Consider the following 17,405-nt stretch of genomic DNA (forward strand, 5'->3'; position numbering starts at 1 on the left):
TTAATATATTTGATCTAAAGAAGCACATTAATTATCCCATGACATAAATATTTTAAATTGTAAAATGTTTAATTTATCTATCCAATAAGAAATTAAAGAGAAATAAAAAAGTAGGAAACAGGGCATGATAAAAATTTCTTTGTTCTTCTGAGAATCAATTTTTACATAGAGAACAATCTTTATACATTGACAAACTGATAAAAAATCATTTACACAAAAGCCACAATTGCAGCTTCTAAAACACAAATAATCAAAAATGTCATTCCATCTACTCAATTCAACTACAATTTTTGGTTCATAAAAAATCACCAAACTAATCTCATGATCATCAAGTTCACAAACAATGTCTAATTCATAATCTTCAATTTCTTCAAATGACAATGCATTCAACTCCTCACCATTGCTTCTTACTGTAACCCATTCATCATCATCAGATTCCCAAAAAGCCTCATCAGAACACAAACTTTGAATTCTGTTCCGCGGACTCGAAGAATCCGAGGAACAACTACATTCAAGTGTGGGACCTACTTCTTGAGTTGTTTCCAAAGAATCCCAATCCCAGAAACCTCCTTCCAACACAGTGGTTGGAGTTTCCGAATCAAACACAGAATCCTTAAACTTCCCAACAAACTCATGTCCAAGAAGCTCAACCACCGACCACCTCTCATTTGGATCTCTCTTCAAACATTTTCTCAAAAAATCCTTCCCTTGTTCAGAAACATAATCAGGAATCTCTGGCACATCGCCAGAGAAACCAATCCGATACAAAACCGCGGCAGGGTCAGAAAAACCCTGCCACAGTAGTTTTCTAGTGATCATCTCCAACAAAGTACATCCCAAAGCCCATACATCAGCAGCAAACCCCTGCTCCTCCCCACGTGCCACCTCCGGTGCCATGAAAGCCGGTGTACCAGAAATCACCAACTCCTCTCCCACCCTCCTAGCACAACCAAAATCCGCAATTTTCACACCTTGTTCTGTCACCAACACGTTCTGTCCCTTCAAATCACAATGCACTATCCCATTCAAATGAAGATAGTTAAGCCCTAGCAGAATTTGACGTGCATAGAATCCCACCGTAGCTTCTTCAATTCCATTTCCATTGCGTACTGCATCTGAAAGAGTTCCCTTAGGTGCATACTCCATGAACAAGTTGAACAATTGAACACCATTTTCAAAGGTGACTTCACAACCTTGGTAGCTCACAATTTGTGGACACTTTAACTTGGAGAGAATTTGTTGCTCTTTCTTCAATAACTCCGAGCGGTGAAACTCTGTAGACTTCACCGCAAACACTTCACCACCAGAATGGCAACGATCAGCTACGTAGACGGTGGCGGTCGAGCCACGGCCGATGATTCTGCCTCTAGTCCAATCCATTGACATATTAGAAAGTATGTTGTGTTTGGTTTTCTTTTGTTGTTGGAACTTAGGAGTAAGAGATAGATAGTATATAACTTTGTTAATTAGGACATTTACATATATATAGTGTGAAGATATTAAAATAGTAGTTTTTATTATTATAAAGTTTGGTGTGAATTGGAGTGTTATGGTTGGCTTAATGTTGAGGGAAAGAGGTTATATGATATGATTGTGATGTGGAAAGTGTATTTTTTTTGTGGTATGTGATTTTGGTTGTGTAGAATGGACGGCCGCCGTCTTGTAACGATGGGAGGGGTCCACGTGTCAAAAGGAGGATGAAATTAGAAACTTTTGTTGTTCATGATGCTGGCCGGCCACGCTAGCTATGTGCATTAATATTGCTTGATTAATTAGATTTAAGCATGAAAATGGGTTTTATGATTATATGCATGGTATCCATGAGGGTTTCTTCTAACCGTAAAAAGACAGGTTTTAAACTTGGGAAAATACTTGAGTAACTTTAATATTTGTAACGGTGGTATTTTGATGAGATAAAATGATTGATGAATAACTAGAATAAATTATTTTGACTAGATATAATTATAGGCTAGGAGGGAGACAAAATCACAAATGTCATAAAAACTCAAAGTCAACTTAAGTGAAACTCTTGAATCTGGTAGTTTCGAGTTCGAACTTCGTTAGTTAGATTGGTTGGTTTTGAGTTCAAACTATAGTAGTGTCCATGATGAAAAGTACTCTCATGTGAATGTTATTTAAGTTTTAAAGTCTTCTCCGTCGAAGCATTGTCAAATCCTAAAATTTTAATCCAACTTTTTGAGAAATGTTAATGAGTATTTTAAAAGCTTATTTAAATGTATCAAAAATTGAAGTATTTAACCTTTTCAAATTTAAAACCTTTGAAGAGTGCTCTTAAGAAACTCGTTAGTAAAACCCTAATTTTTTATCATTTTCTTTTTTTAGTATAAATCAAGGAGACGGTGCACATGGAGGCACGTGGTTTGTAAAAGAAGGAACGCGCAAAGATAGGGTAGTAGTAATTGGTGGCATGGTGAATGACGAGAGAGGGAAAAAAAAATTAAAAACAGCGTGCTTTGTGAGTGAATGATTAGGTCATATGAGGGAATTAAGAACAAGGGAGCATGGAAAAGAATGGAACATTTTGGTGGCATATTCCATATGGTTATGTTAAAATTTGGTCCATTATTAAATTTAGTTAATGTTATCTTTCACAGCTAGCCCCATCAAACATAGATAAATTGATGCTCTCGATTAATTTCGTCGGTTTCAATTATATTAGGTCTCTGTCTTTGATCAAACTATTCTTATTCCTTAGTCATTTTTGCCTTGTTACATACTCCTAACAATATGTCCTTGAATGGTTGTGTCACAGCTAGATATATGGATTCTGCCAAACAATATCTCCTTGAATTCTTCGATTAATTAGGTATAGCATGAATATTACTCATAGTGAAATGGATTAGTTCAATGAATTAGATAGAATTGAATCGAGTTTGGCCAATTAAAAAATAACAATAATGTACATGCATACATTGAACGTTGACTACCTATACTGTAATGTAAATTATTGACTGCTCCTAGACTAGAAGTAGACAATCAGATTAGTTAGTTATACTTGTACATAAACTTACCCACTTTCTTCCCTCCTAATTAATCTATACATCTTAGTTGAATTTTAAAGTCAAAGGTACCGTTCGTTGCTTTAATTTAAATGAATTCATTCGCCATAGTATAGCATATAGTATTAGTTAGGTGGATTGTACTCGAAGCAAAAACAAAAGCCAATAGTGAAAGTCAATTTAAAGGCAAAAACGCACTATAGATCTAGAGATATGTATTAGGACATTATTTTTTTTTGTCATTCTAACCGGTGTCTTGTGTTAGTGCTCCCGAAGCACTAGTTAAAAAAATAAAAATAAAATTTTGCATTGTGTTTTTCACACATTCAATAGTTTAACTATACAAGTTTCAAGATTTGTTTTCCTTTTTTTTTCGTTTTTTTTTTTTTTTTTTTTTTGAAGTTTTCCTTTTTTTTTTGAATAAGCTAAAAGCTAAATTAGCCCATCCAAATTGACACCGGAGAGAATCGAACATGAGACCTCGGGGAGAAGCACACTCCCAGATTCCAAGCCAAAACCACCAGGCCCACCCAAATGGGTTGATTTGTTTTCCTATATGTGTTTCCTTAACTATTGTCTTGGGGACACTAGTTAGCATTTTCCTTATTTTTTTAAAATCTGATATCTGGCTCAATGACCGATTAATACGAGGGGTTCAATTCCACTGTCCACTTGCGAGGGACCCATTTAAAGATAGAGTTAATGGATTTAATCCCTTAAAATTGTCATCGAAGAGAATCGAACTTGAAACCTTAAGATGAGCATATTCAAGGTTTTAAGCCAACATCACCTAACCAATTCAATGGTTTATATATTAAGAGATTATAAAACAAATATTTTTTTAAAATGGGATAGGATGGGCTTGTATAATTTATGAGTGTAAAGTGATAGTGCTAAGAGGTAGTGAAGGAGAACTCAAAGGAAAGGATGATGGACAGTTGGAATATGGTTAAAGAAGAAGAAAAGGCCAAAGCCAACTAAACCTAAACAATAAGCCTAGTCGATCAACACCATACAACTAAAAAAATATCAACCAGCCTGTCTATTCACATAGTGTATAGCTGTGAACTATAACTAACAAATGATATGAGAGAAAATAACAACATACACACATACTCTCTTGATGAAGGGAAGCACTTGGGTGACATAATGTCACCGTGACATTAAATCTAGGCCACACAACACATCTGGGCCACACAACACAACATTTTTGTGTGACCTAGATTTAATGTCACGGTGACATTATGCCACCCAAGTATTTTCCCTTGAGGAATGGACATGTGGAATTTAATTTGTTGGATTGGACAGTTAGTACTATAGTAAAGTTAAATTTGAAGGTGTATATTTTTTTCTTTATTGTGTGGAAAGTGCATAAGCTTAGTGAGGCGTTGACAACTTTGCGTGTGGAATGTCACCACGGTATCAAATTAAGGAAGCGTGACATTCAAGGTAGCCAATCATTAAATATCATATGATATGATTCATATCACATGCCGCCAACCATATTTTGCAGTAATCCTTTGCTTTAATTCATCCTCCTCCTAGTGTGAAATGAAATGCATGAATCAATCAAGGTCACGCTGTAATACCATGCTGTAAGGTGCAAAATCCACACCTTCAGCTTTACCATTCCAAATTAAAGTAGTCTTGCGTAGTATAGTTTAGCTGATTAAAAATTTAGACTCATAATTTTAAGTGATTTTCATACTACCTTTTTAGCTTTTAATCCATTATAAATGAGTTGTACTATTTGATTAGATTAAAGTACTTATAAGAATTGTTCCTTGCGTCATCACACCCTCAGGCTTTAGTCACCACTAAACGCATGAAATAACCAAGGGGAAGGAATCTAAATTCAACTTATCTACAGCATGTTCCTTAACTATACCAAATCTCTTATGTAGCATCTTAATTTCCTATGCCAATAAAGTAAGATTATGTTACTACTATATTTGTTCTATATTTCCTTAAAAAAAAATTGTTCTATATTAAAATTTAATTCATTTAATTAGAGTTCATTTACTTTATGTCTCTTTTTAAACAAGTTCCTTTATTTTCAAGTTGAATTCAAAAAATTACTTTTTATTTAAGTTAAACAAGTTCCTTTAGGAATCGTACATCGAATAGATAAAAGTGTTCAACTTAAAACTTAAGTCATAAAGTTCTTCCCTTTAGATGCAGTTGTTTTTTGGTTTGGCCATTATAGATTTAAGTCATCACAATTGATGTATTCCTTGAGTTAAACCACAAAAATAAAGATATATAGGTTGGATATGTGCTTCGCCGAATACCGGTAAGTGAGTGAAGTCGTCAAAGAAAAAATTATCACCACTGAATTTGTGCCGATTGAATATATGAAAGTTGATGTGGATGTCGGCTATTAAAAAGAGTGCTAACAATTTAATTGTGTGAGCTCTAGCCACTAGACTACTTGACAAAAAAAAAAGAGTGCTAACAATTTCAACAAGTATATTGAATCATTGCAAGTTATAAATGGTGTAAAACCGGATGTAAACTTAAGGATTGTGTATCAAATATCCATTCAAGGATTAAATTACTAAACTGAATAAAATTTGAATTGTTTGTTGATGTAAATAATAACTAGAAAGTAAACTTTCCTTCAAAAAAAAAAACTAGAAAGTAAACTTGTCAAAAAAAAACTAGAAAGTAAAAATTGAGAATAGAAATAATAAAAAGTGTATGGATTCGAATATCGGACACCCCACTGATTCACTTTTAAAAAGTAAATTTCTAGTCACTAAACTACTTAATCAAAAAAAGTGTGCGAAATAGGTTTCAATTGAATCCAACCTTGAGCTAATGGTCGAAAATTGGTTATTTGAATTTATTTACCAAGTTGCTATCGAATTTTCTAAAATAAAATTAGTCCTAATTCCTTAACGACACCTTTAATTTTAATTAAATCTCTTACTCCTTGAAAATTCTAAATCAAGGTGAAACGATTAAGAATATAAATTCTAAATTGATTCCAAACATCATTGGCGGACCCAACAATATTTTTATGAAGGGGCCATGTGTTTAGGGTGTATTTTTTATTTTCTTTTAAATAAGTGTATATATAAATATATTATTGTAATAAAATTATATATAAAGAAAGGGTCATGTTGCCCTTAAGGCAAAAGTTAAGAAGTTAAAAAAGAAATTAATCAATAAATGTACGAGTTCTTACATTCAAGCATTCAAAGAGTAAATTGTCGTTTCAGACTAAGAATCATAAATCATTCTAACGGTGATCAAATAATCATATATCAAATCACAAACTAGAGGTTTCTATCAAGATTTACTCATCTCCAACAATGGATGCTTTAGCTACACATAGCGTTTGACATAAAAAATTGGATATCGAAAATTACACATGAAAGACAATGAATAGAAGGTTCGACTCCAGTTTCTAAGATTCACCGGTGGAAAATGGGGATTAAAAGACCTTTTTTTTTGTCAAGTAGGCTAACGACTGGAACTCACACATTTAAAATGTGAAGAAGTGGAGAGTCTGTTCAAACCCCTACCCGCATATATTATGCAATGTTTCTACCAACTGAATTTAGCTCACGGGGACAAAGACCCTCTTTTTTAACCGGTTGCAGTGATAGTCGTGTTAAAAACGTGACGTGGTGACATTTTTGCAATTAAGTTGATAATGTGAAACACTTAAAGACAATTGTTTAAGGCAACTGACTTATAATATTTTGGACGCAGTGGCCTTTTATGATATATTTATCTCAATTTTAATTGATAACAATTAAATATACTATTTAAGTTGTTTTCACCGCTAATTTTATTAAACACTACAAATTTAATCAATTAACTTATTCTTTATATATCAGCTAATCCCTATAAGCTAACTTATCAACTATTTGTTGTTTTTTACCAAACAAAGGTATAGAAATTAAGATCAAAACTTGAAATTCCGTTCCACCTTTAAAAACTGATGATAAGATAACATACTTCAATGGTAGAACTCTTAAGCTGGTTTTCGTTGTAAACGGATTTTGTTTGTAATCATAAACCGAACCCATTATCTTCTTATCTCCCTTTCGTGTATGTGCATACACTTCCTTCTTCTCACTCTCGTTTCTCAATCCATTTAACTGCCTAACCCTCTTCATCCATCCAGCTTCGGCTGACGATCCATTATTGAAAGGAGAATTAGTACAATAGTTATTAGTTTTGAGTCTATTATTAATGATTTCAAGTCATTTAAGATATATTCTTTCAAAAAAAAAAAGTCATTTAAGATATATTGAGAATTATTTAAAAAATTTAAGGCATGTAGTTTAATTTTTTGATGATTAATTTTGTCCTTCATAATTATTACAATATAAATTTAATGGACAATATAAGTAAATTTAATGGCCCACCCAAGATTTTTTTTCTGCCTCGGCCGGTGCACAGAGTTAGAAAATTTGATGACAACGGGTGCAGACTCTCGTCAATTCAAGGTCCCAGATTGGTTTTTTTGTGTTGAATTTTCTTTTTTTTTTTTTTTTATGTAAAAGTGGATGATTTGAGATTGAAAATTTGCATTAGGTGCTATTATTTTATAGAATGCACCGGTTACTGACCTAAGAATTCTCATTTGGTTTAGATTTTCCAATGTTCTTCGAGTACATGCCTAATCTAAGTGGTAATATATGCCACCTAAATTAAATCATGTGCTTGGTGAACCAAAGGGAAATTTAGTGCGAAAATTTCTCACATCAATAATTACAGTTATAATGTGAATTTGACAATCATTGATAGGATAAGAACCGACCTTGTATAGGGTAAAGTAGGCATGTCTCATTCAAATTAGTTTTGTGCTTTGGTACATCGATAAAATATAGATTGAATCATGATAAAAATATAATTCTCTCATTTTTATTCTCAAACCGTCAATCCCGCCATAACCCATAACCAGCTTGACTAGTTACTTTGGACAGTTAATGTACAATGTTCAACATATTAATGAATTTTATAAAATACAATCAGACCGAGAAAAATAAAATCAAATACATACAAATGGTCAATTTTGTTAAGGTTTACTTCCTTGATGCAAGTCAAAAAAAAAAAAATACTTGTTGATTATTTTATACGTGACCTACGCTTCTATGCCTAATAAAATACTCCCTCCGGTCCTATTTATAAGAGAAATTTGGGTCAACAAAAGTTAATGTATCTAGTTAAAAATTCAGTCCAAATACATTAACTTCTGTTGACCTAATTTTCCCTTATAAATAGGACCGGAGGGAGTATCAAACTCCTTAAATGAGCACTACGTACACACCATGCTAGCTATTGCAGAAGACTACATGGGGTACCAATTGAGTTTTTCAAAAACGTTGACATTTTAAATACATACTATATAAAATGTCATTTTAAATACATAGTTTGACATTAAACATGTAGTACAATTTACGTCTAATGTCATATTAGATCTATAGTTTAGTTTGACATTTTTCCTGTACTACGTCTAGTGGCGGCATACTCTTTTCTTTTTCTTTTTTTGAGTTTGAAGTTTGAACCATCATCTTAGATGCCTTCCCTTTTTATTCTTTTTATAAGTCTTTGCATGCAATGTAAGCTTAGAGACCAATCCTTAAGTAAGTTAAGTTATATAGCATCTAAGGTACTCATTCACCATCTTTCAATACATCATTCACCATCTAGGACGTATGTTTGACGGGTTAAAATTTCATTTATGGAAATAACATTTCTTGGGAAATAACAATGGACTATGGACATCTTATTCTTAGGTATTTTAAAAAAATTGTGTTTGGTAAATAATTGTAAGATTCATGGGAATTATTTGTGATAGTGGATATATGGGTAGTTATTTCAATTTTATTATACTATTTACATAGGAATCTTTTGTTCCCATCCACTTTCTTTGGGAATAAAATTATGGGTAAGTGAAAGTTATTATTTTCTAAGAATTTTTCATTTTCGGGAGTTAATTTTTCAAGTTTGAAACAAACATAGGAATCTATCATGGCAACCTCCATATTCCCGGGAATAATTTTTTAAACCAGGAAACAAACACCCTCAAAGGATTTTTCTTATATATCAAGCTCTCAAGTTTATTTTCTCATATGAGATGAATCATCATCTCTTTGATCCGGTGATTTGTAACATTATATTTTTGTTATTAGGTTCTTATCAAACAAATTATTCTTTCATTTTTATTCTCACAAGCATGCAAATAAACCAAATGAAAATCTGTCCATTGTTCTTTCTTTTCACCCCTTTTTGAGTAACCATTTCCTTTCCGTACTCTTTGAACTACCCACTAAAAGCCGTCAACGGTCAATCTCATGCCATAAACATAAACGATTTGACCAGTTACTTTGGACAGTTGATGTGCAAATTTCATCACTAATGATTTTGATAAAATACAATCAGATCGAAAAAATCAATGACTACATACATATGATCAATTTTATAATAAAGTTTACTTCCTTGATTCAATGATCAATTTTATAATAAAGTTTACTTCCTTGATTCAAGTCAGAATAAAATAAGTTCCTAGTATTTTATATATAATGAGTGACCTACATCTCCATGCCTAATAAAATATCTAACTCCTTAAATCAGCACATCCTGCGAGCTGTTGCAGAAGACAGCACTGGGTACCAATTGAGCTTCAAAATATAATGTCATATAAAATACATAGTTTGACATTAAACCTGTATAATTTACGTCTAATGTCATACATGATACATAGTTTGAACCATCTTAGATGCCTTCGCTTTTTATTCTTTTTATAAGTCTCAATTTTACTAGTACTCTTTACATTCAATTTGATGCACCTGATCACAGCTTGAAGAATGCGAAACAGCTTAAAGAATACGATTAAAATAAGAAAGAAAATTGTTCTTCTCCCAACAAAAAACGCTCAATCATATACAAACTGACCAAAATACTCCCATGTAAGTTAACTCACGCTCGGTAAGCTGAAATATAACCTACATGAGTTAACTCATGCTGACTTAAGTCATGCCGAGCATGACTTAAGTCACGCTGGGTTATACACCTGCGTGAGTTAACTCATGCGGGGGTATTTTGGTCAGTTTGTATGTGAGTGAAAGTTTTTTGTTGGGTGAAGAGTCGTTTTCAATAAGAAAACATGGAGCTTCTTCAACTAAGCAATGCATACTTTTGTCAAAAAAAAACTAAGCATGCATACTTAATAATGACTCTACTTAATATAGAGACCCAATAATGGCCACAGGCCACACAAGCCCATAACTCTAAATGCATACAATAGCTGGGGGAGGGGACTGCAAGAATATTAAATTCGATATTTGATATATATACACAACCACAACTTTAGGCTCATTTTGATTGCAAAGTTATACAAACTATTATAAGCAAATAACTGTTGCCAATGTCAATTACTGAGGCTTATCTTTCCCATGATATTTCTTGTTTGTTCATACTAATTTTCTGAAGCAGAAAAAACAAACTACTGGCAAATAAAGGCATGAGAATATTCTCTATGCTGCTTCGGCAAATCCAACTCTGAGTTTACCATAGTCAAAGACTGTATGATAGCGCCCCATGAAGATATCTCCAAGGATCCTGCATTTATAAAGATACCATTAAGTGATTATTATCAAACTAAATGCATAGTGTGTTTTTGTTTTCTTTTTTGGGTCAACAAATGTCATAGTGTATGTGTCAAGTAAAGAACCGGACCGGCTGGTTCAACCAAAAACCGGCATCTCCCAATTGGTTCAACAACAGTTGGTTTTCAGTCTCTTAGAATTAAATTTAACCAGATTGAACTGGGTTCTACTGGTTCATTTTTTCCTTCCTTATTTATTTTTTAAATAAGTTATTTGTTAATCATCCGATTCAACCAATTGAACCATGACCGGTCTCACCCGGGATCTCTAGTGTCGTTTTGAAAACATTAATTAAATTAAACTTTGATGTACCAGAGTGGGCCACGTGGAGGAGGAACATCCAAAGCAGTAAAGCCACTAATGCATTGGGCTGCAGCACCTTCACCCACCTTCAATATGTACTGAAGAAAGCAAATGGAAATTGAATCAGGGAAACAGATAAACATGGAACAAAGCAGCCATTACATGCGTAGAAAAGTTACTCAATTCACAAAGCAACAAATCCAAGGCAAATTCTTCATGAAAATAAAACACGGTCAATGATCAGATCAGCCTTCTCAAAAGTAAATATAGATTTGAAATTATACCTCTTCTGGGGCAAGGTCAAATTTTTTGCCACCAATGGTGAAGGAAACTTTAGGCATGGAAGAGATCTTTGCACAATCAACAGATGATTGTCCCAATGGGTTAGGCATTTTGTCACAAAGCTGCAATATCATCACAAGGCTATAGTTAAGAGAGGAAGCAGGATTTGAGAACTCAAATAGCAAATTTGAAACTAAAGTACCGAATCGGCGTAGTTTATTATCCGCTCTTCTGTTTGATTCTGCTTCAGCTGGTTTTGCATCCAGACAACAGCCATCTCGCATACAGAACAAGTAGCATCTTGATGACCACCGGATGATACTCTATCGGTCTGTTCCACCACACTCTGGATACCCATACTAGAGGAAACAATGAAAGATTTAATAAAATGGCAATCACAGTATATTAGAGTTATGCAGCACTGAGGCTTGAAAATAAATGCATGTCCGGTGTCTGATGTGTGCCAGTGTCAAACAATGATTCCACACCATGTGGTTACACTCAATCACTTTTATTCTTTCAAATTATGACCGGTATCTATGTGTCGGTGTCGTATCCAGTGTCTATGTCAGTACTTCATAGCATTAGACACAGTAGGGTTTTCAAGTTAACAATGGAATCTTTGGGTCTTACCTAACACCATGAGTGCCATCAAATGTGCACAGCCCAATTTGGGAGCAGACCTTTTTTGGCTGTGCCTGCATAACCAAGTGAAAACCATAAGAAAATTCAACAGTCAACAGTCAACAGTCAACAATCACTCATATGCTCAACAGTCAACTATATAATAATGAACAATCACTCAACAGTCAACACTCATGACAATGGTCAAGAACCTAATCAACCAAACTATGGAGAGTAATTTACTTACTTCAGCCACGAGCAATTGCAAAATTGAATGTCCATATTGATCAACAACAGTCCTGCATTCTTGACTGTAAACTCCAGATGCTCCAATTGCTTGGTTTATCATAGTAATTACAGTCTAAACAAGCAAAAACAAGTATATTAGGTCATACAAATAAGCTACTCAAAGATTCAATGACAAAAGCATTATTAATTCTTTCCAGGTCATAAACTCTAGTCAGAAATAAAAATCTATAGCGGCCTAAATCTTCAAGCATTTATTCATACCGTTGGACCTGCCAACAAAGACGTCCCTGAGTCTGCTATTGCTGAACAATCATTAGCACAATATCCTGAATGACGAAGTATTTTGAAGTCAGTATCAATGAATAAAAACCATGAAGCATCAAACAAAGTGCTGTCAATAATATCGTGTCATTGAAGAAACAAACAAATATTTACCAGTGGGTTTTCCATCAATAAGTACATCTCCCATTGCAAACTATCCAGAAAATACAAATGAACTTAGCAAACACAAGTATATTGTAAAAAATGCATTATAAGCATAGCATAATGAATAAACATGTTGACAGTCAGGCCAACCTGCCAATATCCTTTTCGCGTCACAGGCACGTAAGTATGTTCGCCCTTGAAGTGAGCAGGATCAACACCACCAAAAACAAGCTCACCTCCTTGCTCCTCATTTGGATTACGATTGAGCCAAAATGAAAATACAGGATCCTTAACAAGACCTTGTTTAACCATTTTGTACCTGTGGCAGAAAAATACCTCCTAATGAGTAATGGCATGGAAATAAAAAAACAATAACAAAATGATAAATTAATGATTAAATGTGCACAGATACCATATTGGGACAGCATTTCCAACTGATATCTCTTGAAATCCAAGTCCAAGCAAACCATCAAACTTAGCCGCGACAAATGTAAGTCCAGGCTCTCTAGTCGCTTCAATAAATTCCTGAAGGAAATAAAAAAATATATACTCAAGATCGATCAACATATTATTCGTCTGAAGGAAACAAAATATGGAATGAAAATCAACATTACCACGTCCTTCACAACTACATCGCCAACTTTTACATTGTCGTAGCTAAAGAAGCCAGAAACTGCCCCAGTACCATACTGAATTGCAGCATGAGTCCCTAAATAACAAGACAAACTCTCGTGTGAAAAAAATAAAAATCAATTCGAACAACAAACAAAGAAATAAACAAATATGAGTTCTTAAATCATGAAACCGTGTTATTCCAAACCAAATTACAAAATGTCAGAAACAAAACATTTGTATTCGCAACAATTTTTTAAATTCTTTTATGCAGTGTAGTAGTTCTATAGAAACATGAAATGAAACAAACAAAGGCAGATCCTCAAAAAACAAAGGAAGAAGACAAACCATTTGGCTTGTAGGTACTTGACTGGCTAGACTTGTACTTAGCATGGACTAAACATGCAAGCTGCACAAACATGCAAAAACACATTAACAAAGCCAAAATCGGAATATAAATAAATATATAAACCAGATACATATTCATCATATGGATTAAAATAAAACTCACCGAGAAGTAACATTTAACTGATGGCACCCAGGTATTAGAGCTACCAGTATCGAAAATCACAGTAAAAGTCTGAGGAGGAGTACCAATGGATATTTCACCATAGTACTGAGCATCCAAGTAATTCTTCAATGCAACAACATCAGCTTCTCCAGCTCCTCCAAGGATGTTCTTGGAACCATACTTCTTAATGGAAGACCATGATGATCCACAACCCTTCGACCCCAACAAGTTTTTGGGTTCCAATTTGTTCTTTTTCAAACCAATCCTACGCAACCCATCATTTGGTACACAAGAAACCAAAGAAAACAATAGGGTCCACAAGCACAAACTTAACACCACCACATTCAACTTGTTTCCCATTTTCACCTGTTCATCCAAATTCCAAAATTCAACCTCAGACAAAATTTCAACTTTACCAAATAAAAATATAAAATAATCAAATAAATATATTCAAAAAATAAAAATAAGAATAAAAACTATTCAATGGACAATCTTAGTAAGCATCTAGTTATGCACCAACAGAAATTGATTATGACCTAATGAGCATTGACACAAGCACGGATACAACAGAGGACACACATTTACATAGACAATCTTAGTATGGATCTTCTACAACAACAGAAATTAATTTGTGTAAAATTGATTATGACATAGGAAGCACCAACATAGACAAACACCGGACACGCCATAGATAAAACTTTGAAAAATTGGATTAATTGAATGTACATGCGTTGGTATCGAACACCCCACACACACTTTCAATCAGACACTTTCAATCAGACGTGTTGGTGGTAAAGATTGTGACAAAAAGTGAGTCAGAATAAATTTGAGTCTAAAAATCAATTCCAGAATCAAAAGCTTCAAATTCTAGCTTCAATATGAAATCAAATTAGAAAAAAATAAATGTTAATCAAGAACATCCGAACAAGTCAAAATTCATATTACACATTCAGAATCAATTTTGATTTAAGGAAACAAGTTTTGATGTGACATAGGACGATAAATGTGACATAAGGTGCGTAATCGATTCATCTAACAATAATTAAATAAACCATAAACTCATTTCATTCCCCCAAACACACATGCATTAAATTTAAAACCCATAAAACGCATTAATCAAATTAAAGAAAACCAAAAGAATGTACAATAAAAGAAAAACAATCAAGCAATGCATGCAATATTATGAAATCAAAATAAAAAAATTAAAAAAAAAAAAAGGAATGTGATGAAGAAAAAAGAGATTAATTACCGAGAATTGGATTATGGAAGAGAATTGAATTGAGAATGAGAAGAAAGGGTTTGGGTTTGAGAGAGAATTTAAAGGCAAACCCAAACGCGAAATGGTGCAAAAAAGAAACTGTATTGCGTTGGCAGTGTAGTGGGGCCAGCTAAACTAGTACCCTATTCTCGTACTCATTATGTGGGTCCGTATGTTTTCAACCGTTGATTTGAGATAGCAATGGCTGTAATGTATGAGAACCGTTGATCTCGTGAACCTTGTTTGATGTAACTGAAATGGTTACGTGCCTGATAAGTATGAGGCTAATGCATTCTTCGTGACACAACATTTTCCAATCCGAGATGACGTAAGGTCAAGATTCTCATCTAATCCAACGCAAACGCACCACTACCTCAGTTATTTTATTTTCTGAAAGAACTCAATGTTTTTACTAATTTTAAATTATAAGGGAGTTGTTCGTCAATTTGATAACAAAATAAGAGAGATTTGTGTTTAGTTAAAAATGAGCAATGATATTCTAACAACTAAAAATCAACAACTTTTGTGACAACCACCAATTTTCAAAGGAAAAGTAGATAGTGACACGGAAACCAAAGCAATAGAGAGAGAAAGTAAAAAGATAATGTGAGTATGAGAGATAAAGTTGTCACATAGGTTGTCACAAAATGGTTGTTAGAATATCATTTCTCGTTAAAAATATATGATGGTGCTTGTGTTATTTAAGAAAACTTTAAGGGAGGTTGATGTAATTTACTAATGATAAAATCATTGAAATAGTTGTTGTTAAATATTATAAAGTGGTAGACCATTAATGATAAAGATGTCGTTAATGATAAGGATGTCGTTATGAGTTTCGTGTATGAATTATATGCAACTATATTATTTAGTGACTTATTGATCATTTATCCAGTGTTTTTTATAGTCATACTTCTAAATGATACGATAATTAATAATCTACAACAATGTAAAAAATTATTTCATAATATGACATTAAGATAAACAAACAAAAAAAGGCAAATTATTTTTACGAAAGAAGCAATCTTAACAATGTGCAATTTTCTGAAAGGTAGTTTTTTTTTTTTACAAATGAAAAGTAGTTGTATCCCTTGTAATAAATATTAATCCCGTGTATAATTTACAAAGGAGAAATATTTTGTAATATTCTTAAAATCGTGTTATTTGGTGATTATCAATCAGATATAATCGAATAAATTTAGATGCAAAAATATAGTCCTCGTGAGCTTAGCTCAGTTGGTATGGACAATGCATAAAATATGCAAGGTTCGGAGTTCAAATCCCGGCTACCACCAAAAAAAAAAGATGCAAAAATATATATTACCACCAAAAAAAAAAGATGCAAAAATATATATCAATGAGAAACAGTCCTGTATTTTTTCTTTTTTACTTTCTCACTTAAAATATTGTTCCTCTGTTTTGTTAAGTATCGAAGATAATTGTTTCTTCCATATACTTTTCATATTATTGATAACTAAAATGTATTTATTAATGTTTTTTATTAATATTTTTTATACTAAATATTTAAACAATTGTCATTTTTCATTCGATTGCCTAAAAAAGAAAAACGCGTAGGAAGGTGGTTCTATTGCATCTTAAAAAAGAAAAACCCAGAAAGTTAGTTCTATTACATCCTAATGTTAAGTATCGAAGATAATTGTTTCTTCCATATACTTTTCATATTATTGATAACTAAAATGTATTTATTAATGTTTTTTATTAATATTTTTTATACTAAATATTTAAACAATTGTCATTTTTCATTCGATTGCCTAAAAAAGAAAAACGCGTAGGAAGGTGGTTCTATTGCATCTTAAAAAAGAAAAACCCAGAAAGTTAGTTCTATTACATCCTAATGTTAAGTATCGAAGATAATTGTTTCTTCCATATACTTTTCATATTATTGATAACTAAAATGTATTTATTAATGTTTTTTATTAATATTTTTTATACTAAATATTTAAACAATTGTCATTTTTCATTCGATTGCCTAAAAAAGAAAAACGCGTAGGAAGGTGGTTCTATTGCATCTTAAAAAAGAAAAACCCAGAAAGTTAGTTCTATTACATCCTAAAAAAGAAAACAGGAAGGTAGTTTTATTGCATCAAATAGACTTGGTGTAAGATAAAAACACATCAACATCATAAAAATTATTTGTTTGGATACAACGATATAATATGGATTTTTTGCTATAAAATTATCTTCATCGTGTTATTCTTATTTTCTCCCCCCTCTTTTTTTTTTTTTTTGAAAAGCTACTATAATATCTTTTTATTTGAAGTTGTTTTTAGATTTTTTTTGTTAATCATGGTTTTAAAATAAAAATTATAATAAACAGATATAATTCTCTTTAAAGTGATGAAGATTGCTCTTCCCAATTAAAAAATCGCTCTCCCACACCTAAAATGACCGTCAATACCCCCATCGGCAGTTAACTTTCGTTTGCTCTTTAACATTCAACCTATGAGCGAACGGTAGTAAAATGCCGTTGAGAG

General features: G+C 32.8%; 1 protein-coding gene and 1 pseudogene across 4 annotated transcripts; both read right to left on the reverse strand.

Annotated features, from left to right (window-relative positions):
* Positions 1-27: 27 nt before the first annotated feature.
* LOC146944628 (mitogen-activated protein kinase kinase kinase 18 pseudogene) lies at positions 28-1,546 on the reverse strand (annotated as a pseudogene). Its single transcript, XR_015028038.1, has one exon. The product of XR_015028038.1 is annotated as a mitogen-activated protein kinase kinase kinase 18 pseudogene (transcript).
* An 8,765-nt stretch (positions 1,547-10,311) lies between these two features.
* On the reverse strand, positions 10,312-14,941 carry LOC146944629 (aspartic proteinase-like). 3 transcript variants are annotated; one of them, XM_085742980.1, is made up of 14 exons: positions 14,905-14,941; positions 13,656-14,021; positions 13,493-13,553; positions 13,147-13,241; positions 12,945-13,057; positions 12,683-12,851; positions 12,542-12,581; positions 12,368-12,432; positions 12,105-12,218; positions 11,867-11,931; positions 11,436-11,592; positions 11,236-11,355; positions 10,961-11,049; positions 10,312-10,601 (listed from the first exon to the last, which is right to left on the reverse strand). In XM_085742980.1, exons 2-14 carry the CDS (start codon positions 14,013-14,015, stop codon positions 10,517-10,519), a joined length of 1,533 nt encoding a protein of 510 aa, XP_085599106.1. In that variant the 5' UTR covers positions 14,016-14,021; positions 14,905-14,941; the 3' UTR covers positions 10,312-10,516. The 3 variants fall into 3 exon arrangements, with proteins under 3 accessions (XP_085599106.1, XP_085599105.1, XP_085599107.1); XM_085742979.1 differs by lacking the exon at positions 14,905-14,941 and adding an exon at positions 14,321-14,567; XM_085742981.1 differs by lacking the exon at positions 14,905-14,941 and adding an exon at positions 14,192-14,502.
* Positions 14,942-17,405: the final 2,464 nt, after the last annotated feature.

Source organism: Medicago sativa, chromosome 2 (genome assembly GCF_051527215.1).
Source record: "Medicago sativa cultivar Bolivia chromosome 2, Bolivia_mono, whole genome shotgun sequence".
Classification (NCBI taxonomy): Eukaryota; Viridiplantae; Streptophyta; class Magnoliopsida; order Fabales; family Fabaceae; genus Medicago; species Medicago sativa.

Coding starts and splice junctions, on each gene's coding strand:
- LOC146944629 (XM_085742979.1), bottom strand. CDS start 14,383: ATGTACATTCAATTAATCCAATTTTTCAAAGTTTTATCTATGGCGTGT. Junction 14,022..14,320: donor CGTGTCCGGTGTTTGTCTAT/GTTGGTGCTTCC, acceptor TTGGATGAACAG/GTGAAAATGGGAAACAAGTT. Junction 12,852..12,944: donor GGAAATGCTGTCCCAATATG/GTATCTGTGCAC, acceptor TTTCTGCCACAG/GTACAAAATGGTTAAACAAG.